The sequence below is a fragment of the Apostichopus japonicus genome, chromosome 4, assembly GCF_037975245.1.
Source record: "Apostichopus japonicus isolate 1M-3 chromosome 4, ASM3797524v1, whole genome shotgun sequence".
Lineage (NCBI taxonomy): Eukaryota > Metazoa > Echinodermata > Holothuroidea > Aspidochirotida > Stichopodidae > Apostichopus > Apostichopus japonicus.
In genome coordinates this window covers 26331599-26358989 of record NC_092564.1, presented here as the reverse complement: position 1 = coordinate 26358989, position 27391 = coordinate 26331599, and the positions used below count along the sequence as shown (strand labels likewise).

At 37.1% G+C, this 27391-nt stretch overlaps 2 protein-coding genes across 6 annotated transcripts in view; both read right to left on the bottom strand.

The window, feature by feature from the left end:
• Positions 1-469: 469 nt before the first annotated feature.
• Positions 470-18662, bottom strand: LOC139966964 (uncharacterized). Of its 3 annotated transcripts, none has more exons than XM_071970493.1 (11): positions 18506-18662; positions 14711-14831; positions 13982-14068; positions 12757-12870; positions 11649-11777; positions 6206-6253; positions 4698-4784; positions 4006-4119; positions 3015-3149; positions 2092-2139; positions 470-1502 (listed from the first exon to the last, which is right to left on the bottom strand). In XM_071970493.1, the coding sequence occupies exons 2-11, from the start codon at positions 14750-14752 to the stop codon at positions 1245-1247; spliced, it is 1062 nt and encodes a 353-aa protein (XP_071826594.1). In that variant the 5' UTR covers positions 14753-14831; positions 18506-18662; the 3' UTR covers positions 470-1244. The 3 variants fall into 3 exon arrangements, with proteins under 3 accessions (XP_071826594.1, XP_071826592.1, XP_071826593.1); XM_071970491.1 differs by having other exon boundaries at positions 471-1502; positions 6206-6256; positions 18506-18661; XM_071970492.1 differs by lacking the exon at positions 18506-18662 and having other exon boundaries at positions 471-1502; positions 6206-6256; positions 14711-15727.
• A 1497-nt stretch (positions 18663-20159) lies between these two features.
• Positions 20160-27391, bottom strand: part of LOC139966965 (uncharacterized) — a 66480-nt gene continuing 59248 nt past the window's right edge. Inside the window, exons 3-5 of one of the 3 annotated variants that reach the window (XR_011792813.1) lie at positions 27145-27329; positions 26744-26929; positions 20160-22990 (exon numbers count right to left, since the gene is read on the bottom strand). Coding sequence is in view for 2 of the 3 variants with exons in the window: in XM_071970496.1 (XP_071826597.1) it covers positions 27183-27329 (147 nt within the window). In the remaining variant the exon portion in view is untranslated. The other 2 variants (XM_071970496.1, XM_071970495.1) reach the window with 2 other exon arrangements.

The following is a 27391-nucleotide window of genomic DNA, read 5'->3' as shown; positions in this document are numbered from 1 at the left end:
TCTGCAAGTGGACCCCAATATGTGTCTCCTTCCGCCTCCCATCCTTTACAGTTTCTCGTACCTGATGTGGTATCAGGCTTAGAAAGCCATAAGAATATTTCTAATTTATTTGATTAGGGTAACATAACTCCATGCCGCCCCATTGATTTACACATTTTTCAGCAAACGTTCTCCAGATGCAACTAGCTCATAACATCACTGAATAGCTGACAAGATAGCCTCCCGAAGTTTTCATTTTCACGACCCGTGAAGAGTTTTCTAATCAAGTACATTTGATTACATGGAACCTTTGTATCGGTTAAATTTGCCCTTCCAATCCTGAAAACGGATCGATGCCTCTAACCCCCTCCCCCCGCCCCTCCCTAAACTGTCATTACACACGGACGGAATCACAGGAGACAAGAGCAGCCACTGGGGAGAAAGATACGCACATTACTTGCACAGTTAAGTCAGGGCTGTAAAGGCAGTATTCGACTAGTTAAACATTGTACAGTTTGTGGGCATAATATTACCATCAGTTCGTCGCAAATGAAACAATTAGTTCGGATATATATAATTTGGAGTGCTTTTTTCTCCTTTTATTTGTTGCATTTTGTAAAGCAACATTGATAGAAGCATAATTGTAATAATTAACCCTTTTCAATCATAGATTACTAGATAATGTTTCAAATTTTTAATTGCCCTTTAAAGCAAACATTTTCACAAAGTTTGCCGAAGATTGCACCCGGAGTTTTGGTTATGATGTATTATAATATCCTCTACTACAGGCTTGTTAGATGTTGTTATCCAGGCCAGCCGTTGGTGGAATCATCATCACATGTCACTGGATTCCAGTTTTCTTCTTTGCTTAAAGCAGACCGCTCTCTATATATCAAACGTTCTCAGTCGATCAATCAATTTATCAAAACCGATCTTTGTCATATCTCTCTGGACACTGATGCGTCTGGCATTTTTAGCAGTCATGATGATGTATACTATATTGTGACACATTTTATAAGTCAACTGCCACCAGTTTTCTCAAACTGAAAGTTGGTTAGCCACCCGACCGGACGTTTAAGTAACAAAGCATTCGGCTTCTTCCACATGCATATATCGCTTGATATACGGACGTCGTAAAATAACTGCTTTCCACTGGCAGACATCATATCTAGCCAGTGATATTATAGTTATACTCTTCCGATGTTGAATAAGCAGTTTCACCATTATTAATGCGAAGCGAAACGTTTACGCAGGTCACTATTGCATCACAGTATTGTACATATTTCCGACTGACGTCTGTTCTTTCTGGGTTTCCTTTTGTCTGTTTTGGTGGTGGTCTGTATGGAGGAAGGTTTCCTTTTGTGTTTTGTTCGGACAGTGTTTGTCGATGTTGTTTTCGATTCGTCTTTCGGGAAATTGTCCTCCTCGTTGTCCGAATCGACGGATTCTATCATTATTTCAGGAATTTTAAAAACAGAATTCCGGGGTTGGAACAGCCTCGACGGAGCGACATTTGGTCGAAGCTGAGGAGTTAAATCAAGAAACAGTTTGCAGAAGGAGGCGTGTTATTTAACGAGTGTACAAAGATAACGCTTTACCAGTGATCTGCTGAGTAAAGTATATATATATATAAATATATATATATATATATATATATATATATATATATATATATATATATACATATATATATATTTATTATTATTATTAAAGTTTATTTATTAATTTATTTGTTATCAATTGCTGTTGTTTGTATGTATTACTGTGCTGGGCTTTTCTACGGTTGGGCTTTCCATGGGGCATGTGCCCTTCTTGGCCCTTTGATCTGTTACCTTATCTTATGTTATATGTACAAGAACACAAACAGACGCATGCTTATGTTAGGCTATTGAAGCTGTGCATAATGTTTAAATAAACACATCAAACGATCACACACTAACACAAAAACACACACAAAAGATGGTGGACCCGTTTGATGCAAGTGGGGCTCGCACTATACATACACATACAGTCACAACAGTTAAACTAGATATGGTGTACCAAAGTTTATGCCCGAATATTGAAATGCAGGCCAATTTGAGCATAAGTTAGATACAAACATACAGTACTTACAGCTTCTGGAACATTCGCAGCAACCACGATGCTGGTTTGAGACTGTTGCTGTGAGGAGCACAAAGAAGAAAAGCAAACGGAAGTAACAACAAAGAAATCTATTGTTCATAAGAAATCTATTGTTCCTTCACTATAAAAATTAGCTTGGGTCGGATTCAGGGAGGGGGATCGGTCTCTTCTTTCGGAATCCCTTGGCATTAAAAGTATTGTTGCAAATATGATTATGCCCAAAGTAAGGAAGCCGGCATAATATATAGTTGAAAAAATAGGCACGCACTGCGCACGGGCATTTTTAAAACTTGTTACTGATCTTTGCTATGTACTGCTATGTCGGTGTTATTATACGGGTATATACTAATATTCGTTCCCCATGGTTCTGCATAGCCTGGTATTGCATAACGTAGTTTACTATGGTTAACATACTTCAAATGTCAATTTGTGTCTTGACATTAGTACAATATACTATGAAAATGCTACATTTTTGAGAAACTGCTTATGTCGTCATACGAGCTTTGTCAGAAAGAGAATCATTAATGGTAGAAACTAAAGGCGAGATGAAACATTCTAATTTCTTCACGCAAACATCCCCGCAACTTAAACAGCATAATTCCCAAATACTGGAGTAGTCAAAAGGTTGTCAAGAGAATATATGCACGGTATTCCAGGTTTTGTATTTTGTTCTGACAAACTGACACGACAGGTTTCAACTCCCCTCCTCCACCCTCCTCCTCCAAATCAACCAATTCTTAAATTTGCAATAAAAACAATTTCCACGCGTATTGGGTTTCTGCCATTCACGTGCAAACACACACTTTCAAACACGTGTAAACAGAGGTGCAAACAAAGGCGCGTATAGTGTACGTGAGTAGAGAGAATTAAGGAGGGATGTAAAAACACAACAAAACTAACGGAACTATACTCACCGATTCGTCTATTTTTCTCTGAAGTAACTCAACAATTTCTGCCATTTGTATATTTTTCGGGTTTTTGTCCCTCTCATCTATCGCTGCAGATAGAGCAGTCACTTTTGACAGGCAATCTTCCTTCTCTTCATAATTCTAATAATAATAATAATATTAATAATAATAATAATAATAATAATTTTTTGGTTTTTCCATCTCATTTATTCTATAAATACATGCATGTGTACATATGAATATTAAATGCATTTTTTTTAACGGATCTAATAATATCATAACTATCGCTTATACATAGTAATTTAAACGTTTAACTGAGTTCATGAATTAAATGACAATTTCTGAACGCAGTACAAAGGCTATCATAAGTTGTTTTGCTCCGTATATGAGATCTATCCAAACTTTTTTCTACTTGAAGGATGAACTTACATTTATTGATAAATTCATTTAATATTGGCACTTCATTATTCATCTTTTGACTAAAGATATAGTACTTCAAATGAAGGATGAGAAAATTATACGGATGACTCAGAATTAGCTTATAGCCAAAGAAAATGTCACTCTTGGTGAAAATAAATTGCATACCTAGATAATAATTCTAATAATAATAATAATTATAATAATCATAATTCTAATCATAATAATAATACTGCTGCTGCTACACTGCTACTACTACTACTAATAATAATAATAACAATACTGCTGCTGCTACACTACTACTACTACTAATAATAATAATAATAATGAATCACCCATCTCGTGACCTTTTGTAATAACATTTATTTTGTTGTAACCAACATTTTCTCTGTGTCTTCTCTCGCCAATGTACTTCGTGCATTTCGTTCTTTGTTTTTTCAAAGAGTTGAACGCTCAAAATAATGTGTTAATAGGCTATATCTAAAATAACTCGTTATATATCATATTGAAAGACAATTTAGCAGGTGACAATGGGGGACGCGTTTTTTTTTTTTTTGCTCTATAAATCTCTCATACTTACTAAAAATACTACATCTGTCTGGGCACCTTTCTCGACGAGAAGTTTGGAGATGTTTTCGTGACATCGCGATATCGATGAAACAAGAATAGAGACTTGATACCCGCTGTCACGGCACTGAAACAAAGTTGTGCGATATAATAGTATACGTTAGAAACACCGTTTAATGAACTGCGAACGAACAACGCATAACCCGTTATTGCAAACTTGGATGGTGTGTGTCGGCAGGGAGGGGGGGGGGGGTGGGATTGCCCGTCCAGGAGGCTGTCATTTGGGCTCGACACTGCCCTCACTTTACATGTATTGTATACTGCTGTGGGGTTGCCACGATGAGTCGGGCAATGAATAGTTATGGAAATTAAGATGAGTTGTGGGGGATAGTTTGTTTGTTTTCTTAAATAATGCTTCATCAAATCCAGTATAACTGGATCCCTTTGGACCCCTTTAGACCCCTTTGGAAATAAGCTTTTATCTTAACTTAAAGGGTTATCCTTGGCATTTCATTTTCTTTTTGATGCATTTAAGTATATTTCTATCTTGTATTTTTTAAATATTTCTTGATATGTGCAATTTTTTTGTATTTAGATGAAGAATGATAACTTGCTGAATAAAATCAAATAAAATCACTTCATAAATTACGGGTTCTTAGGATAAAAGAAAGCTCATAAAAATAGAATATTTTGTATTTTGCTTACTTTGTCTAACAGGTTGACATCCATTCCTTTATTTAAGAGAAGCCGCGTGAGGAAGATATCTCCTTGCCTTACCGCTTCGATTAATAACTACAATTGGAAAACGAAAGTATATATCGTTTGTTTTGCTCCCAACGAATCCATATGTAAAAGTAGGCACGGCAGAAGAAGAAAGAAGAAGAAGAAAAAACGGATCAAACAAGGACAACATCAGTTGTATTTCACTGCATACAGCTGCAGGTAATATTACAACGTGCAAAAAAGAACAAAAGAATGCATTGTTCCTACAGGGAAAATCTAAACAATGCCCTATTGTTTCCAGTGATTGATTCCTGCGAAACCCATGTATATAGTGGACACGATAGAGACATAAAATGGAATCAAATCATCATCAGTTGGATTTCATTGGATATACTATTAACGAACATCCAACTCGACTATTGTCATCCTACTTTATCATAGGTTTGTCCATACCAATCAGAAATAAGTTACAAACCTTGAGCAAAATTATAACAATAGAATAAAATCCCGGAGACAAATGACCAGACAATTTTCTTTATACCGTTTGTGTAATCTGTTTCAGTTATTGCGTTATACCACTGATCCATCAATGACGTTCAATGAAACAAGGAGAAATTAAAATTTGGTTTAATTATTTAATTACATCGTTTCGGAATATTTGCAACAATGACGTAGTTTATATTGTTCCCCCTTTGTTTGTCATACAAAGAAAGGTATGTTTAGCGAATGACTGTATATCTATCGTTCACGAAAAGAAAACATTAGAAGACATAAATGAATAATCAGACCCACCCAAAGAAGAAGAGGGGGGTGGTATGTATGACAATACTTATCCGATCATAATTAGTAACACTTTCAGTAATAGAAAGATAAAATTGTTTGCATTTTACAGCTTTAACATTACCGAAATTCGAAAATTTGTTCATTCTTGCGTTGAAACTTATGTCCAATGTGACCATTTGATATACATACATCATTTTTTTTTTTAATATTTGGCTTAAGCTGGTGGTTTGAGGGATATTATTCACCCTTTATCGCTTAATTTTATAGAAAAATATACTTTTATTTTATTATTATTATTATTATTATAACTTCAGATATCATGTGCAGGGATGCAATTTCAGTAACGTTATTACAAATACAAAGAAAAAAAAAGAAAGAAAGAACAACAAAGACCGTTCTGACGTAATATCCTATCGAAACTTTATTTGTTTTTAAAAATATAATTCTATGAATTGAAACAAACCATCATTTTTGGGACACAAAAAGAGCAGTGGATGAAATATGACACAAGAAAATCTATTTGGTTAAGTTTTAAATTCCAAACTCAAAAGCAGACTTCACTGAGCGTTATAGAAAAACATTCCCGGTTACTTTTGAAACGAATGTATTTATTACTATTGGCTTTAATTTTAGTATAAAATACTGGGTTAATTTGGGTAAAATTTTTCTTGGATGTCAATAAAATAAAGTACAAGAAAAATCTTTACCTGTGGAGGTAACTTTTCTGGAAAGTTATCTGGAGGTACCCGAAGAAACTGCTGCAAAATATGAGATAATGCGATAAATATTAAGTGTGTGAGCAACGAATCCAGAAAAATAAGTTTGGTCAGCCATCCATGACATCTACTGATGAAAGCTTTCTGTATTTATTGATAGAATTATTACTCCTCATTTACGTAAAGTAAACAACCGTTTGTTGTTAATGAGCTCAGAAAGCAGTCTTCTTGTAGCCCCGCCCCCAAAATTTGGCCAGACGTAATAAATTTCGCGAAACTGCTTGAAAATACGGAAGCGTAGAAGGGACATTGCATTGACGAGTTACCAACTTGACAAAACGACAATTATCTGCAAATTGACGAGTTGATGAGATGGTAACGCAATTCAGAAAATTGACGTTTTGACGAGATAACGGATCTCGTCAATGCAACAATTTTCTGCAAATTGACGAGTTGCACACTTACTACCATCTCGACAAGATGACAAAATTCAGAAAATTGACGAGTTGACGAGATAACGGATCTCGTCAATGCAACAATTTTCTGCAAATTGACGAGTTGCACACTTACTACCATCTCGACAAGATGACAAAATTCCAAAAATTGACGTTTTGACGAGATAACGGATCTCGTCAATGCAACAATTTTCTGCAAATTGACAAGTTGCACACTTACTACCATCTCGACAAGATGACAAAATTCAGAAAATTGACGAGTTGACGAGATAACGGACTCGTCAATGCAACAATTTTCTGCAAATTGACGAGTTGCACACTTACTACCATCTCGACAAGATGACAAAATTCCAAAAATTGACGAGTTGACGAGATAACGGATCTCGTCAATGCAACAATTTTCTGCAAATTGACGAGTTGCACACTTACTACCATCTCGACAAGATGACAAAATTCAGAAAATTGACGAGTTGACGAGATAACGGATCTCGTCAATGCAACAATTTTCTGCAAATTGACGAGTTGCACACTTACTACCATCTCGACAAGATGACAAAATTCCAAAAATTGACGTTTTGACGAGATAACGGATCTCGTCAATGCAACAATTTTCTGCAAATTGACAAGTTGCACACTTACTACCATCTCGACAAGATGACAAAATTCAGAAAATTGACGAGTTGACGAGATAACGGACTCGTCAATGCAACAATTTTCTGCAAATTGACGAGTTGCACACTTACTACCATCTCGACAAGATGACAAAATTCCAAAAATTGACGAGTTGACGAGATAACGGATCTCGTCAATGCAACAATTTTCTGAATTTTGTCATCTTGTCGAGATGGTAGTAAGTGTGCAACTCGTCAATTTTCAGAAAATTGTTGCATTGACGAGATCCGTTATCTCGTCAAAACGTCAATTTTTGGAATTTTGTCACGTTACCATCTCGTCAACTCGTCAATTTGCAGATAATTGTCGTTTTGTCAAGTTGGTAACTCGTCAATGCAATGTCCCTTATACGCTTCCGTATGAAACCTACCCCTCTGGTTTACTTGTTTGAATAATGCAAAAGAAGGCGTCGCTAGCCACCATGACGCGGTAAGTTGATTAAATTTCACTCATTGGTGGATTGTATCATAATTGGCCTAGTTGAAACATACAACAAAGCGACTCATACTGTATGTCATGATATCGTATGTATAATATTATGGCATACTATTTTATATGCACCAGATTTGGTCAATATGAGGCAGTCAAAACAAGCATGACAATAATGTTAAGGTTAAACAGTTTTACAGAATATGGTATATACAGTTTTTGTAAAGTAAAATAAGTATGAACCATATTTTTATTCTAAGAATAAAAATATGGTACATACTTATTTGCCACAGTAACCCTATAGCTATAGGGCTACTGCATGTTTGCAAATTTACCATGTTTTACACCATATTTTAACCATTATAGTTTACCGCTGTAAGACTAGGGTACATATTTTATTGCTGGGAGCATATATAAATTGTTTCTTATATCTTATAAAGGGTGATATCTTATTGTATTCATGTACTTCGACCAAATTTTCCTGCCATTCCTGGACTTCCTGGCGTACTACTGCTCTACCTCAAGTCTTTTCATATTGTTTAAAAGCTATGTTTTGTTTTCTTAATTTTTTCTATTTTCTTACAGTTTTACGTCTCAAAGTTTTATGTTATATGAACGAGAAATAAAAGACTCCCCCCCCCCCCCAAAAAAAAAAAAAAAATGTGTTGTCATTCTTAGAAAAGAAAGTTCTCTGACCAAAAATCTCTCAAAGCAGACCTCATCGTGGTGTCAGCCTGTGTCAACCACTGTCTTTTAGCGGGTGAACTAGAGCTTTGTCTGGCTATTTTAAGCCAAAATGCCCTTTCAGGTGTCATATTTAATTGCCTATTGTATAATCTGCATGTTTCCACAAAACTAGTTATGCTTGAAAATATACACAAGGCTCCATAGGCTGATTACTAACAACCCGATGTACAATTTCAGGAGGGTGATTTGAAGGGGAACTGGCAGGGCTTGTAGTCTTTGCAGTGGCATGAGGGCTGGTACTAGTGGAAGAGCACCAGCATTGGTCCATCTTCACGAGAGACTCTAAATAAAATTATTGCTGTTGATAAATTTAAACCAGTGTTGAGTGACTGATTTCAGCGAGTAGTGCTAAATGTAGCGATTGTTACGATATGGCATTGTTTGCATATATTGTTATGTGTGGATGTACCGAATCGATGTATTGGCAGTAAGTATGACATGATCTCAAAACGTCCTTATGCCCCTATCCACAGAGAAAAGTCATTTCACGGCCATGAATAGTTCCTCTCATCATACGATACAAGATGGAGATCCATGATAATAAGCAATTCAATTCCATTAGTTTTAACACGCTTAGTTCTACCAGGGAGTTGTTAACATAACAACTCCCTGGTTTTACCATTTCGTGCAATACGTACCAACGTGGAATGGGACAGCCACCACTTTACTCGTAACCTGTATTTGTTCCCTGTATTCGTGTGCGTATTTATTTGCCGTGAACTTGACTTCGTTACAGGATAATTTGAAGAGAAATGGATACTCATTCGTGATTAAGGATTTTTTCAGCGAATATACTAGTTTTCAAAATTGGAAATGATGATATTCATGCCAAAACAACAACTGTTCTAAACAGTTCGAAAAGTGGTTAATTTACGTTCGAAAAATACGGCCGAAATACCCTTTCCACTCCTTTTTTTTTGTGTCTTTTGTCAACAACGATCGGATTAAACACATTTCCTTCCTCAAATTCAGTTATTACCAGACATATAAATTGCTTAATGACTGAGAAAAAGTTTTACCTAATTAAATATTAATGAGGAGTGACGTCAAGAAACCCCGTGCAAATTCTACAAGAAAAGAAAGCACTTTTCGCACCGCTGGGGACTGACTGCTTTGTGGGCTTTCGTTTTTGTTACATTACAGTATGCTCGCGAATCAGTGCCGTCATAAATGAAATAAGTTCAAGAGGTTTTATGTTTCTCCTTTATTTTGTCATTTGTTTTCCTCAAACTCATGAATTCATATAAGCCTATGCATTAGCAGAAGCCATCAATCAGCTGTGGGTTTTCACTTTCGTGATTTTTAAGAATATGACATAAGGTCACTTCCCCCCCCCCCCCCCCCCTCCCCATTCTTACAAGAAAAAGAATAGAAATTAAAGAAACCCGCAGAATCCGTAGAAGTGTCCTATTTAGGGAGAAATGTTCGACGTAAAGCAACAGATAAAGCAACAGATTCTTATTTTCTCATTGTCCGTTTTGTTGACAAATATTCAGAACATATAGTTTATTGTACAAAATGTGCAGAGGGTCTATTTGATGTGATATTACGGATTCTTCAAATCAAAGTCACATGTCCCACTGTGCATCGCAATTTACTGGAAGGATACTAGGAGATGGATAATCCCCATGCACCCATATCATTTCAATTTGATAAGTATCCGTTGTCAGCTATCTCCGTCAGTTTTTGGTCTCGATGATAATCGCAACATTTGTAGTCATGCAGGCGGATGCATGTGTGTATGCGTGTGACGCCTTGCTGGTAAACACGAAATCTAAAGAAGGAAACATTGGACCAAACTCATATTTGGTGTGTGTAGGAGTACCACATTGAGTAGAAGAAGCCTATTGTTTTTTGTGGAGGTCACAGGTCATTTTGGAGTTACCAGGGGTCAAATTGTGAAAACCTTGTAAACACGATATCTCAAGAAGGGAAGCTTGGACCAATCTCATATTTAGTATGAAGTTGTGACACGTTTAAGTACAAGACTCCTATTGTTTTTTATGGAGGTCAAACGTCATTTTGGAGTTACCAGGGTCAAATTGTGGAAACTTTGTTTATTAATTTACCGTATCTCCCACCGACCAGCGTATTAGATAACATGAGCGTTCTACCTCATTAGAATAGGAGAGGCCATCCGTAGATATGAATCAAGAAGTCTCGACCAAATCTCCATTGACTTAAGCGTGCAGCTAACTTACGTCTCTGCATACATGCGTGCAGTGCACAAAGTTGTGTAATGAAGACGTTGTACTGTTTTTACATGCTTAATGTATTGAAATGGACGATATCATTGTGAATCATCGGTGTTATATCTCTGCCCCGTTGTTGAAGTTTTCCGTTGTATTTCGCGATTGTCGAGATTCAGTGCCAAATAAAACCTTCAGGTGTTGATGTAGTAACGTTGGAGAAATGACCAGGCGCCGTTTACGTAAATTAACTGTCGCTTAGCTAGATGTTTTAAAGGCAAACCAGACGCAAAATCTTGGGGACCAGAGGTAAAATTCGTCCGGTGCCTGCTTTATGTACGGCTTGTAGGTGTACCACATTGAGTAAAAGATGCCTATTGTCTTTGGTAGAGATCAATCTGTATGCTGAATACAACAAAAGTTTCCATCTCGGTCATCAGCTGCCAATGTGAATATTGTTTGTCACATCTCAATGCGTTTTGCTGTACTTCTTAGATTGAAGTATGTTGTTCATCCTGGCTATACCCTACAGCCTGTAGCGTGTCACAGTCATATAAGATTATTCATGTAGCATCATTGAAACCACACTGCAGTTTTGCTGTCTGTTTGTTAATACGATGATCATAAGACTACTGACGTCATGACTAGAGACGGTACGCAAGAGGACATATTATACAATTGTGTGTAATGGTCATGACGTATTATGTTGGCGGTAGTGATTCTCATTCTCCGCCCCTTCCCGACAGTACCCGGCATGTTTAATTATACGTTGGGAAACCATACGTTGTGTAAGAGTATATCTCCAAATGTCTTCAAAAATTAAGTTTATTTCAAACTGAGTAGGCTCAATACAGTAAAAACCATGGAATTCCTACCGCAAATATTAAATCATCACTAATTCGATAATTAACATTTCGCTTCTTATTTTTAACTCATACTTACTTGATCTTTGTCTTTATTTAGTCGTTCTATAATCTCTTTAATTTCGAGGTCTTTTGTGTCTGTATATACCAGTTGCGCCATCTTCTTTGCAGTCATTTCTTGTATACTTAAGCTATCGTTGTCATAATTCTGAGGAATAGGAAACGAAACACAAAATTCAAGATTAAATGTAAACTGAAATGTCTTCGTACGCGTTGGTCTACATTGAAAATAAAACTTCATAATTCTAAGAGCTATACACGTAGTTCAATATTAAATGTAAAATTTCAATCATTTTCAGGGGTGTTATAGTTGGTAGTTTACATTGAGATAAATGTGAACAAAACTAACAAACAATTTCTTATAATTTGACCGAAAGACAGGAGACAGAAGGGACAGCACCTTCTAAATTACGGGGTACCCAATGGTGCTTGAAAGGGGGGGGGGGGTGGTAGTCGATTTTCCACGAAATTGCAAGCCCCTTGTTGACGTATTATTTAAAGCGTTATCTAACAGTGAATATTCACTTCATCATAGTTCCATTGCCCTTAAGTATCCAGATGACCCATCATCCTTCCATAACCAGGTTACCCCTCCCCTTCCATAACCAGGTGACCCCTCCCCCGCCCATAACCAGGTGACCCCTCCCCCTTCCCCAAAGATGAATCAACCAAGAAAAGAAAACAATAAGAAGGACTTTCTTGCGGCTTTCCCATCTTCCTGGATTTTCTTTATTTCATAATTTCATTGAAATAAAGAAAGCTGCATTTCACCATGGAACTATAAACAGATAGCTCCATGATTTCACGTAGCTGTAAAACTGAACGTTATGACACTAGGGACGGTGATGCCGAAGGGCACCTAGTTGAGATAATTGTTTCTATACTGTACGTCATGTCCCGCTTCATAGCATTGCCAGTATGAGCAGTATGACCATCGGCATGTTTCTATCATATCAAGGTTACGAACTGTTTGTACTGTCAATACGAGTGCTTTGAAGCATGATATTGGAGGACAGTTTAGAGAGGTATTAGCATCAGGAAATTGTCCCAACTGGCTGCGAAGGGAGGGGGACCCCCTGCCTGCGCCTTTGATTACAAGTTGACGTATTTTTTATTTTATTTTTTACCATAAATGAGATGTTACTCTTTGCCCCGTATCGCAGCAGCATCTTGGCTATCTTGTGATGCCGGTAAGTTATTGATTTGATTAACAATGATTGTTGATATCCTGTCTCAATATCCTACGAAAAGATACAAAAGGGAGAGAAGAATTGCTTTAAAAAATGTTAAAGAAATCATTTAAATTAAAATAAAGCAAAAAAACAAAAACAAAAAACAAGGTGCTTGGTGGAATTTTAACAATAAACAATGTACCAAATATGACTGCAAATGGGTGTAAGCGGAAAGTAAGTATATGTGAAATAATGGATAAAGGGAAGGTCGCCGGTGTAGGGAATATAGTGCAGAAGGTGTTAGGCGTCTAAGGGTCGGATCTGCATGGGGTAAGATGTATTGGGATACAAATAATGAATGGTTATGAGTGCAATAGTGCAAATATTTCATGAGTTGAAAGATGTAATTTGTTCCATTCAACGAGGCGCAGCCGAGTTGAATGGAACAAATTACATCTTTCAACTCATGAAATATTTGCACTATTGCACGAATGGAAACCATTCATTATTTGTTTTATACAACACCTTCAAATTTGGATATAATTGGATGTAAAATGCACTCATGCAACATATTCATCATTGTTTTGTACAGACAGGTTTCTCTGCTCTCTTACCATTGAAAAAAGTGCTATCAAAAAAAGTATAACCCATGTTTCTATTTCATAGAGTGGAATAGAGCGGATTTTGCATGCAATCAACGAGCAATTGACCAATCAAATGACCAGAATACAATTAGGTGTTGTATAAAGGCATATAGTGTATGAGTAATGGTCGATTCAGGTTTAGAGGGTAGTTGGTGTAGGGTACGGGTTGAAGGTGAGGGAGGGAGTTGTACGATACTGGGGTGGACGGTACGGGTTAGGAGAGTAGATAGCCTAGTAACTGAGGCATGGGTTTAGGAATGGTGAAATGATATATTTGGTGAACTTAGATTGAGGGGTAAGGGAAACGGATTGGTATAGGTTCAGTTAGAGAAGGAAGGCATGTGTGAGGTGTAGAAAAATAGGTATGGGGACTATAGGGTGACAAGTATATGAAAGGGATATAATATTCGGTGTAGTGGACAACTGTAAGAACTGAATGGCGTAGGGTGCTACGATGTAATGTAACTACGATGGGGGTAATAAGGGTGTTATTAGATGGGTGTTGCATGGTATGCATAAGAGGGAGGATTGTATACCTTTTCCACCATACCAGGATTGGCTCCTTTAGTCAATAACAATTCTACTGTGCTTCCATCTCCGTTGTTTATAGCCCTTTGCATCTCCTTATAAAACACAAAGCAAAATAAAACAGATTAAATTGATTAATGACAATAGTAGCATATATGATATATACGACCCTTGTAACAACCTGTACCCATTAGCACACTGTACAAAGAAGAAGGAGGAGGAGAAGGAGAAGAAGAAGAAGAAGAAACAATTGTTCTGTCGGCAGGCTTAAAGAGATGGTGTCAGTAGTGAGTACAGTTCCGGACCTCGGAGTCAACTATAGAGGGCATAGGACAATGTACGCTACTGACATATAATGTATGGTCATGTTCATGATTGTACCGTGGAAAACAAGAGTAGGGTCTACACCTGCTGGAGAGCTGTTTAAGCTTCTACTGCAAAAAAGGGAGCTTGGTAACATAATTTCACGCCAGGGCCAAGCAGATGTAGCTCTCGCCGCTCCTGACTGTATGGGAGGTGATAGTAACTCCAAGTCAATCCCAGCCAATTAGGGGTGTTAAATTAAACGGAAATTGTCTCAGTAAAGGAGAATGATTTGGTGGTCGTAGTTAAACTTATTGCTGGAAGTTTGAACATTGTGTGACCATTTGTTACCTTACAGTTGTATATCTGTCGGGCGGAATATGCTAAAGAGTATAGCCTGATTTACGTCCCTGCATGGTGCTTCGTTAACTTACGGGAGTAATGCGCTCCATTTGATAGTTCGAATCAATGGTCATGTTTGGTTCCTCGGTTTGATCCACCCGGCATTGCTTCAATTGATTACGTCTTCATATATATATAGTTGCCAGATGCAATCTGAAATCAAATACAAAACGAAAGGAAATTGTAACATTCTACCTTCTTAGTGACGTCAGAAAGATAAACCTTTGCCCTATGCAGATTAACGGACTCCCGAAGGTTTGCATCGAGGAATACAGTTTTTCTTTTAAAGAGTGTATATTTTAATCAAGTTCCGAACGTAATAAGATCGGTATCACGTCATGAGCACGGACGACCAGTGTCACATGTTGTTTTCTAAGCGCACCATAAACATCATTACGCATGTTACCTCAAGTTTGAAAGGTATCTTTGCCTGAGGCCAGCATACACATTAGTCTTGATTAAGCTTACTTGGCAGTATATTCTTTCGATAAGTTGCCTAACATATTGTGTTTTGTATTGTTTTTCTGTTGTGATAACTTACACAAACACCAATAAAATTTGACATTTATTCTTCCCTGCACTGGAACATAGGATCTCTCAACATGTGACATTACATAACAGTGGCGGAGCGTCCATACAGTCAGGGGGGGGGGCGGATGCCCCCCTGACGGACTCAAATGGACTGCTGGCGCCCTTTTCAGCTTTTTACTACTTTTTACTTATTCGCGATTGACTTTTTTTATTGCGCTCTCATCTACCTATTGACATTTGTCACATTTTGTTGGTGTAATTTTCTGACAAAATTGCGATGACATGACCTATTTATTCTTCGTTTATCTGCAAATTAGCTAGACCCGGAAAGGGTCATTTCCTGCTATCTAGGGAGTATCTTTACTCAAAAAATTCTGTACGCTCTGCGCCAACCTGTGGTGGCGCTTCGCTTAGATAGTATCGAAAGCGCCCCTACAGACCATTCCGGCCCCACCTGACCAATACCACTAGCTCCGCCACTGTTACATAAGTGTCAGCCATTTGAGTTGTTCAAGGGCCATCGAATGCTTGTTCACGCTGTATGTAATGTTGCGTAAGCCTGTCAGCCTGTATATATATATATATATATATATATATCAATAACCTGATACCCCTAACTGAGATATATAAATATGTGTATAACGATAATGTAACTGCTCCCATGCAGTGGGCGAGTTATAAACTGTCTAATCCAATTAAGAAATGGTACCGTCACATAAATTTCATGTAATGTTTTATGGTTTCATTAGCCAGTCATTTAGTCATTTTCTCCGAGTCAGAGTGGCTCTTATCTAAGGTTGCAGTAAAGACATGTCCAGTGGCGGCATCATCAATTTGTGGGGGTGGGGTGGGGTGGGGAAGAAACAACTATTCTTATCGGCTCATTATCGCTATAAAATTTGATTTCATTTGTCCACATATTTGCTTCCGTGTAACAATGACACCAGGTTTGTGTGATAAGGGTGAGTAATGATTTAGCCTGCCAGGGCCATTCTATGCACGGATGGGCCGCTTTCCATTTTTGTCGCCTGCATCCTTTACTAAGAAAGCTGAGCAAAAGGACAACTCGACAAAGAGGAAGCACACACACACAAAAGAAAACTTCTTAACCAAATAACCGGTCGTGACTGCATATTATTATCCTGTCCAATAAATCGATGTTATTTAATGAGGGTTATTTATTTTTGGCACTCTCTCTTTTTGTTAAACCAAGAGCCCTCTATCTCTTACATCAAAGAGGGTTAAATCAGATGTGAAGTGGGATTAAAAATATTCTTAGCTGGATTGTTGATAGTGTGAACATAAAACACACATCACATTCGTACCGGGTCGATATAGTAGGTATTATTGTCAGTTTACAGGGGCACTATGACTAGCTGTCTCCCTGCAGTAGCGTAACCAATTACTTCGCTGCAACTTGAACTATTCATATTACATTGCGTGTACTGTGTTCGACATAGCACATACAACTACCTCCCCTCTCTATCGGCAACCCCCCTCCCCCGGTTCAGCCAGCCATCGACATATAGGCACACTTAAAAGAACCTGCTTCCATCCCTGACCCCCGCACCCCAAATATTTATTTAATTGCTAATTCCAGGCATAAACGACCGAATGACTAAAGTTTTAGTATATGGTACGTCATAGTAGACTTCAGTACAAGGTGAAGTTAGAACGCGTCCCAGTCCAAGGTAGTAAATACAATAGATTCAATGTCAAAACACTGGATTGATAAACAAAGCAAACAAAACGTTGTCGGAGCACGTGCAACTTGATGTGACATCTCACATGTTTGCTTCAAGTTCACCTATATATGGCCCAAACTGACAATTTCAGCTACAGATATATAATTCTTGGACGATCCGCGAAATTTTAACCGGATGCTTAAAATATGTCTCTCTTTCATCATTAAAAACTAAAGTTAACCCATGGACAATCCTTTAAGGTACACGTCGCTAGAATATTTAAGAATTATAACATAAAATGTAGTGGAGTTCCCAGACACTTGCTCAAATATGCAGAGCAATTTAAAATTGGCTATAAATAATTTATATTCATTTAACTACAATCCAACACTTTTTACTGCAAAGTATTCAATCACTCGCTTGAGAGTTAAACTCTTTTTGAAATCTTTCCAGATTGTTTCCATGTATATTAAAAATTAAAACTACAAATATTTTTTCGAAAGGAAAACATTATCAGAAAAGAAGTTATTAATTTTTCTTTGTGACTTTTGCTACAGTGAGTATAATTGCTCTACTATTTCTAGTTAATATTGAAGAATCATAAAGAATATTAAAATGAAAATATTTAAGAAATACTCAAATATATATATATATATATAGCCTACGCGGAGAGAGCTGCCCAACGATGATGTGAACGCCTAGACAGTATGCGCTATTTTCTGTTTTAGCGAAATGTTCATTTCATTCTCCTAAGATTTAACCAGCGTGAACAGTGTATAATGTGAAACTATACGGTTATTGTGTTTTATGTAGGCCTACTAGTTTCATTGTTAGCCCCTGTATCAGTCGGTGCCCCAATATTTTAACTGGAAATATTGGGGCATGGATCCCCAGTCTCCCACACACTGCCCACTCACTAAGGTCATTTGGCCCCACATTCGGCTTGTAAAACCAATAATTAATACACAATCTTAACATATAATTTACACCTAAATACCCCATATGGCTCCCATTCAACACATACAGGCTGCGTCTACCATCAGAATGCCCTAGGGTGCATTTATATCTTCAATTACTGTGTAAAACAATGAATAAAGTAGAGCTTATAAAGTAACGCAAAGTACTATTCTGCCCTACAAAGTGATGATTTTACCGAATACAAGTTTTCTAAGTTACCTTCTTTCTTTTGGAAGAGAAAATTTTTAAAACATGAGATCTCAAAATAAAGAATTTTTAAATAGGCCTACATCTTACAAAGCCTGGGAAGTGCCATCTCCGGCAATCTGGGAGGCAATTTTGACAAAAGTTTTCTTGCTGCGCTACTTGGGCCAACCTATGGTGGCGCTCGGCTTAGTGTCATGATGGTCCTTTTGGGAAATGGCTCATCCACTAAAACTTTCTTAACAAAGGGCCCTGGTATCTGCGCACATCAAAGCATCATTATGTAACATTTGGACGATACATGTTTTCTCAATGTTCCTTAACTGCCTCCATAGAGATTCTACCCAGGCTACGGCCCTGACTGTGATGATACAAATTCCACTGGCTATATAATACTTTACATTCTTGTATTAGCAGAAATTCAGAAACATAGTTTAATTGTCAACTTACCTTCTTATTTCTTTCTGGTTGTGACACGTTGAAGGTTAGACCACGTTATATCACAGTGGCTGTCGCATTTTTAACACTTTGGGGTAAAAAAATCATTTCACGAACACTATTTTGTTGAGTCTGCATAGGTCACTACGCGTTAGATTTCACAACACAGAATGACGGGACTGATAACAAAGTAAGTAATTATTAAGATGCAACCAATCGATATGAACTCTTCACAGACAAAACTTTAAATACTACGTGGGGTGCCTCATTTCTACATAATGAATGAAAGAAGGATCCACTACTACCGATTGCATCCACATGCATTTGGGTTAACGGATCATTAATGCCTATAGCACTGAAGAACACAAAGCAGCTTAACATTCGTACTTTATTCTCAGTATACAATGTGTGTCAAAATGTTTTCAGTATCATCACATTTTAATGACGTAAATATCGACAGATTGAACTCTTTCGGTGTGACCTTAAGTACGTATATGACAGTCCCATGCCACAAATGGGGATGGGGTTGGAGGGGAATGTTGGGTTACTTGACTTCCATGAAAGTGGAATAAGCGCAACGACAGTATTTGATACTGGGTTATTTTACATCGAACTACTCGGTTTAGGTAGAAATTAGGCCAATGCTGTGTACAGATGGAAAACGATAACAACAACAAAATGGGCTGAAAAACGTAGGCGACCTATATGAAACACCATTGGTTCCACGAGGGAATAATAAATTACAATATATTAATAAAATATAATAAAATACTTATACATATAACTTTGGATGTCGTAAAGTGTAGAAATTATAGCCCACAAAGTGGTGTCTACATATTTGATATGTATGTTAATTATTCATGTGAGATCAGAAAGATTATTAGAGCAAAAATTCAGATATTTGCTCTCCGTTATCACACCTTCCAAGTTTCAAGTCAAACCATTTAGATGGTATAGCCTATTTTATCAACCTGAAAAAAATCTTAATTCTGGTCACACTATTGTGCGACATTCCATAACATTACCGAACGCTCTTCAATTTCTAAGACTTTCAAGTGAGCAAAACTCCAATACAGTCGGTCCCCTGGGGCTCATTAACATCGGAAAGGCATACATCATAAATTGATTTATTTTGAGGGTCCCTTTGCCGATTGTCAAACAACTGTTGAAAATATTGATTCTTTTCACCTTCAGGGCAAGACAAAATCCTACCTATAATACCATTAATTGAATATGCCACTGAATAAAGATCACCAGGCCGATGCGGGTTGTCAGTGACAATGGTATCTGAAGACACTTCATTTAGGTCTTTTGATTATTATACCTGTAATGATTTTCTTAAGTGGCTTAACAACACACTTGAACATTATCATTAGGATTACAAAGTAAAGAAGTAGTAGTAGGCTATATATCTCTAGGGGTCAGTACATAGGGTTTGTAAATGAGATAAACAATTTGATTATGAATATGCATAACTCTTGCTTGGCACGAAAACAATCCACACATGGCTACCCAAGGGTGACAATAATTTTACTCAGGAAATTTCAGGATGGGGTGTTAGGGGGTGGGGTTGGGTTGGGGGGGGGGGTTGATGTTCAAACTTCACATTAACATCAGAGAGTTTCTTGAAAGTGTCAATAAGCAAAGCAAAATTCCAAGTGAATTCAAAAGGCTCCGGGCATTGACCATAAAACTTTCGCTTTTTAAGTTCCATGACTAATTTTGCGGACTTACGCAAAGTCTACAGAAGTTGATTATTCATTCTTGATCGAATAAAGCCTGAAGAAAAAGCGTTCCCAGGTGTGAGAGCCCTAACCTTTGAAGAAAAAAAAACCCACCAAAAATAGGTGGGTTAGATGAGTGGAACACTTATATTGTTATTTTTATAGCTTATTTTGGGAGAGTTTGTTTTGGCTTCCTTGGCAACTTGTATATAATCAGCAACATGTTGATATGTAACTTAGATGTGTTTGAACCAGCTAAATATGCAAATTAAGAAGGTTAAACAAAGGTCAAATTGTAACATTTTCTGTCGCATAGAAATACACATTTGTTTGTTTTTGCATGATCGCACGGCATCAGACCTAATTTAATCGGAGTTTTTTGTTACAAAATTAACAATACATGGGAATTTAAGAAAAAACAAACAAAAACAAAAAAGGTGGAAACAAGAGACATTTACACAAATAAAATGCAACTATCTATTTCTCATAATTTCATGTAATTATTCCCTTCTAAATGTTAATTTATCTGTAAAATTAGTATAAAAACTAACAAAGAAAAGAAAAGGAAAACATAGAGTCAAGATGTTATGGAATTTCAAAACTAAAAGCAACTTCTGCCAGCCAAAGAATAAGCCACAATTCATAAATATATTCCAACTCTGTTTCCCAAAGAAGTACGGTATCCTGGGGGAGGATATGTGAAATGAGGGATGAGGTTCTTGAGTATTTACAAGTGTTTTCAATATGTCAATTATCTCTATATACACAAAGAACAAGAAAAAAATAAATATGAAACCAGAATCGTAAGTCGTAAGTCGTAAGTCATAGCTTGGCATCAACAACAATTTGCTATAAGGAATCTAATGTTTCTTTCAATCTCTATGAAAATTTTCCTTTATTTATTGCACTGGTATTTTCATGGTTCATCTTGTGTCTTCAGTTATTAGAAGTTTCACAGGTACCAAGGTCACACAATTCTATAGTTGTGCAATTCCTGTAACCACTTTGAATCGACAAATTGGTGTCCATCAGATCTTGCAGCTTTCAACAATAGGCATGCACTTACTTGTTCACATGTAGCCGATACTTCCTGCTTTGATGTTCTTCTGCTTTTATATATCACACAATGAACCACATGACATGTGTGTTTGCTACACGTGGGTGTTGTGTTTTTGCCACAGGCATTTAATGAGGTTGCCACAACTAGTATGTTTTCCACAAGTGCGTTTGCCACAATTAATGAGTTTGCCACAATCAATGCGCCTGTTTCAAGTTGTGCCTTTGTTACAATGTGGAGCTTTTTTCGTTAATAGCTCCATGGTTACAATCAATGAGTTTTGCCACAATCCTTGATTTTGCCGTTACGTGTGAAACAAGCTTGCCATAGCAAATTGGTATGCCGCAAGAAAGTTGTACAGAGGGAGCTGTACCGCCTATATTATCGCAGTACACATGCAGATACATTGGTTGATGTCTATTGAATTTACACTTCAATAAATTTGAGAGAAAAAAGTCCCAGCTTTGTGATGGTAGCATCCTCCCCGACCAATAAGGCCCCAACGCCACCGCCTGTGATCCCAATCTCTCATGGATGTATAAAGACAAAATAACGAAAGAAATATGTACTTTTACACAAATTCTACAGAGGTTTGATTGCTCAGAGTAGGTTAGACAAGAAATAAAAATGTTCCCAATTGTGAGACCCGGCCAGTAATGCTTCATATAAAGTTGCAAGTAGGTGGAAGGCTCTGGGTTTGGATCATATAAAGTGCGTCCTGTACTATTATTTTTATAGCTTATTTTTACTTTGCATTCTTGCATATAATGCTACTTATTGTGTAATATGCAAATTAAATCATCGGCAACATATTCAGATTTCACTTAGGCAAGTGAAACAGCCGAATATGTAAAGTAGGTAGATGAAATTGTAGAGTTTTCTGTTGCATATAAAATTCAAGACTATACACATTTATTTACTTATAAGAGGAGGTCATATGGATGAGGCCTGATCTTATCGGAACTTTGTGTTACAAAGTTCATTTTATTTCAAATGTCATTTCATTTAAACACTCCCCTGTAAATATAAGAACAATATGTTTAAATGACGTAAACAAACACATAAAGCATAAAAAAGGAAATATTAGCCTTACGATGTTAAGGAATTTAAAAACTACGAGTAAATTAGAGAAACTGTAATTAAAGGCAGAAGCAAAATTCGAATATTGAATATAATTGGTATATAAAACTGATTTGAGATCACATATACGGAATCAATATTTTATCCTCATTATCAATAACTAAAGTTAAATTAATTGGAGGAAACGGGAAAGTAAATGGTCATCACATCACTTGTAGGTTGTAACACTTTATCGTCTATTTTGGAGTGATCGAGACGGTACTTAACAGGCTTTGTTACCTATATCTGTTAATCCGATATACAGATACCAATGGTATATACCGATTTAAGGTGATATACGGAATGAAATTTGATAATTACAGATTGAAATTCGCGAAGGTATAATGTCGATGTAAACTGGAGGTTAGCAAAGATAAAGACGGGGCTAATAACAAAGATTATAATATCGAAAAAAAATTAAACTCGCCCGTTTTGTACTGGAAGCAATGAAACAGACTAACGTGATGCTTTCGGTCCATTGGGAAGATAGTCCTCTCCTTTTCGGAGTTAAAGGCACTGAAGACTCGCCCCAAACCACGTGCCGCCATCTGCAAAAGTTAACTTTCCGTTGCTTGCAAGTGACGTTTTGTTCATGTCCTACAAAATGCAGACAGTAATGAAACGTGATACCTTGTTATCTTTTACCTAGACCTGAGATGTCCATCGCTGCTATGTACACTGTGTTGTGGGTATTGGCCATTGCTGCACGTATTGACTGTGCACTAGTGTCTAATTACCGACGGTAGCAAGCTGTGTGTGTATTTTCTGGGATCGATGGTTGTGTCTAACGCTTATGTTACACCCCATTCGAAACTAGGTCAGATTACCGGCATGAGACGTTTCTTTGTGCGCGAGTCTTTAACCCTGTCAAGCACGCTGGGTCGATATCGACCCAAATAATCATTGAATTTAAAAAAAAATAGTACTCAGCCACCTTACATCCTACAACATTCATTAAGGTATTGAAATGTAGCTAAGACCATACGTTTGTGTATAAAACAAATACAAAGGGGGGTAACTTTGGAATATTTTTAGTGGGTGGGGCTCAAAGGTCAAAGGTCAACCTGAAAATGGCGTAATTTGGCTAAAAATCGATGTTCGCTTCATAAAAATCGTGACAGAAAATAAGAGTTGATCAACCCCCCCCATTATATTTGGTATAAACCCTTACATGTTTTGAACATATTCTGAGCTTTTCAGGAATATATCTATAGAGAGTTCTGAGAAAAATGCAAATGTCCTTGAAATTTCCTGTAATTTGACACCAAAATCGTCCAAATCCGTTCATTTTTGAGAAAAATCTCATTCCCGAACGCTTCAACCTACGAACGTGTTTTTTTTTTTCTTATTTGAGATATTTAGGCCACTGCAACATTTGTAATTGATAGTTATGGCATAGCGCCCTCGCATTTCTTTGTAAATCGATAGCAACGGCCGTTCTTGCGCAATATTGTTTCATTGAGTGTTTAGTGTACAGTCTCAATGGACTGTTTCTTACGGGTACACTTTCAAATAGGCCGTGGCCCAAATTTACGGCCCAATAGGCCCTAAAGATGTGGGACGATTGGTCAGATACCATGATGAGGTCCAGGACCTTCTGGTCGAACCAGTTTATCAAGGTTTGGTCCTTTTGAGGACACAGAAATCGTAAGTCAATAGCGTTGTTTACAAAAAAAGGCTAGGCTAGGCCTAACGTTATGCCAACGTTAGGCTGTAATTTTCGAAAGTAAACAAGTAAACAACTTTTGTACTAATTGAAATCAGTCATAACTCTGTCAATCCTCAACAGATTTCAGAAAATAAGGTATCATCTGAAAGAGCAACCCCAGAAGAACCTTTATCATACAATTTGAAGTCAATTTTGAAGTCATTAGTGATTTTATTGTATTTTGGTGTTTTCCAATTAAAACAAAAGTACATCCTAATTTGCATATTATAATTTGCATATAATTTGCAATTTTTAAAAAATTATCAATTCCAAATTTTGTTCTCTATTGATCTAAATCAACTTCCTAATAGAGAAGTTGTCCCTAACCTTTATAAGCCAGCCCTAACAAGATAAGTGCCCCAAATCCTAATTGTGTGCCCAACCCCCCATGATCAAATGAGTTTTAACCCGGGCACTGCAACATTTTCGTTTAAGTGTAAGACACACGGCGCGCCATACTTCTCCGGCAGCATGTATTTGCGATAAAATCAAAACTTCGACCAAACACACAACCATAAAATGGAATTCGACACTTTCATAAAATGGAAGGGGAAACACTTCGAATGCGAAATATGGAAACAGGTTGGCAACAGGTATATCAGGAATAAACCTACTGTCAATGCTTCTGTATTTGGGAGATGGTTATCTTCCCGTTTGTATTAAGTCGGATGGTTTGGTGCACTTGAATCCCATATTGGTAGCATTTGTGCGAAACAGCCTACAGTAGCTGATACTGTGACATTTGCCAAGTATTTAGTATAAGTTAGGTTTAGTTGGCTCGCAAAGTATGTCACACAATATGTTTGGACACTTGGAGAGATACTGCAGGAATAAAGGTGTCGGAAGAAAGCATCCTGGTGCATGCTTATTCAATTTCTCCATGATCTTAAACTAAAACCAGGTCTGCTGTATAGACCCAAACTATAGCAAGCTATCATGGAAAAGTTTCTTGAGAATATGTAATCGACCTGCTTTGGTCATAAAATGACCTCCTCTTACCAGTTAGTCTGCATTACCTGCCACATATTTTTGCTTGTATGAGAGTCTTTGTGTGAACGCTGTATGATTAACTTCACTGTAGACATAAATATATTCCACACAGTGTTTACACAAAGAAAAGAGCCTAGTGGTGTTAAGAAGCTATGCAGGCTAATTGTAAAGCCTGAGGTCGATTTACAACTGTGGCAGGTCGATTATGTAATCACAAAACTTTCCTAGCTATAGCGTGATATAATGTGAGCAAATAAAGCAGATTATTAATAGCCTATTCTGTTCACCTTAGCGTGGTAGAACTTTATGATTTCTATGACTGGTATAATATGCTGCGGCTACTTGGGTTTTAAACAGGGGAGCCCTTTTATATCTCAAAATTCATTCCTTATCAATTTTCAAGTTGTATAGGTTCAAGGTAGGTACAATTTATGGTGGCCATTATGTAGCGTATGTTATAAGCTTTGAGACTGTCTGCTTGGGGACCTCCTTCCATCCCCTCTCCACCCCCAAACCCCCCCCCCTACAAATTAAGGATGTAAGGCTTGGTGAAGTAAATGAAATATTATCCAGAGTTGCCAGCTTTTAGTCTTGGCCAAGCAAACGTCTTCTTGCCCATTTTACAGAATATTATTTCAATATCATAGTCAGTGTTTAGTGATTGGACGTTCACAGATGTGTTGAGTTTTTAGACAAAATGTTTTAATGTTTACTTTTCTACTTCTTCTCAGGTCAGTGTGTGACTGATCATATGAAGGCAAGAAACATCGCAGACTTGTTAATTTGAAGATTACCAGAGAGGAGCAAACAGAAAGATTTATTTTTGTTGGTAATTTCATCAGAGTTAGAACTCATGGGACATTTCAATAAATTTGGACCCATATCAAGGATAATCATCGATAAGGAAAAGGTAACTTTATTTATAATGGTGGCTCTTGTTATTTTAGCAGAAAGTGCAGTCCCTTAACCTCTGCAAAGTTCTGTAATTTTTGGACAGTAAATAGTTCACGTTGTTTCAAGGAAAAAGGCATACCGTCTTTCATTGACAAAATGTGACAAAAATATTTCTTCCTCAAACATCATTCAGGAAAAAATCAGGAAATAATTTAATGTTCAAATATTGTGTAATAGTTATTGAAGTCTCTGAATTTTGTCTTATTACAAATTTACTATTGTTCCTTGTGTGTAAAACTGCTATACATATTTGCATTTGATAGCATTGTGCCATATTGTACACTTTGCGATACTATATATATTATCCCCTGCTCATTTATGTTTACCAAAACTTTCTGATTGCTATCCTTCAATAGCCATGTCTTGTTGTTAAGTTTCTCATTAATTTGGGGTGAATTGGGGTTGCTTGAAAATGTTTCAGACATGGATATTCATTCACAAAAAGTGATTAGCATGGCTGATTTTCCTAAGTTTTGCAACTTTTACGATTATTTGCCATGCACAGCAGGTCATGTGCAATAAAAAGTGATGATTTCATTACAGAAAATTCCTATAAATGAAGTTTAAATAGCAAGATCAAGCCCTTCCATTAAAGCTATACAACAAAAGGAGGGAAAATAATTATGATAACATCACTGACTGAATGTTAGCCAGTTGTGTTACATTACAGTAGATGGATGGACTGAATCTGTGCTTACTTTTGAACCTGTCATGCTCAAATTTCATTCACTTAATTCTTGAATTTATAAGGTAGTATGATGGAATTATATTCAGAATTGTATTCTACTGTTCTATGATCAGAAAATTGTGAAATTTTTGGATACTTCTGCTGTGGACATAATCACTCAACATACACAGTCTGTTGGAACCAGTTACTTTGATACCTGAAAAAAAAAAAAAAAAGAAACTATATATATAGGAATCTTTGTGATCCAAACACAGCTAACAAGAACATGAGAGATACTTCTTAATAGCAAGTGCAATTTATGTTTCAAGATGTTTTTGGTGTGCAACGAGTGTAACTTATTAAACATTATTTTAACAGAGTTAATGGAGGTGAAAGGTTTGTTTAAATATAATTGATAACGGTATGCCTCACAGTTTCTCCTTTCGTTTCTCAACACTCTTGCAGTCTGCCTATGCAATCGTCGAATTCGCAGAGAAGCAATCAGCAGCCAAGGCCGTGAAGGAAGAGAAGCAATCGATGGACGGGCTGCACATAGTGGTACGGCCAAGAGAAGTCGGAGAGTTTGTGTCGAGCGGCATCACACAGAGGAACGCTGCCTTGGAGGGCAAGAAGAAGAAAGAAGACAACCTGAGACTGGAGACTCAGATGCTAATGGCAG

What these genes read in the sequence shown, in the direction of transcription:
- LOC139966964 (XM_071970491.1), bottom strand. Translation starts at nt 14,752, where the DNA reads ATGACCATTGATTCGAACTATCAAATGGAGCGCATTACTCCC. An exon ending in ATCCTGGTATGGTGGAAAAG is followed by an intron (nt 12,871 to 13,981) that starts GTATACAATCCT and finishes ATCTTTTCGTAG; the next exon opens with GATATTGAGACAGGATATCA. An exon ending in TAAATAAAGACAAAGATCAA is followed by an intron (nt 6,257 to 11,648) that starts GTAAGTATGAGT and finishes CATATTTTGCAG; the next exon opens with CAGTTTCTTCGGGTACCTCC.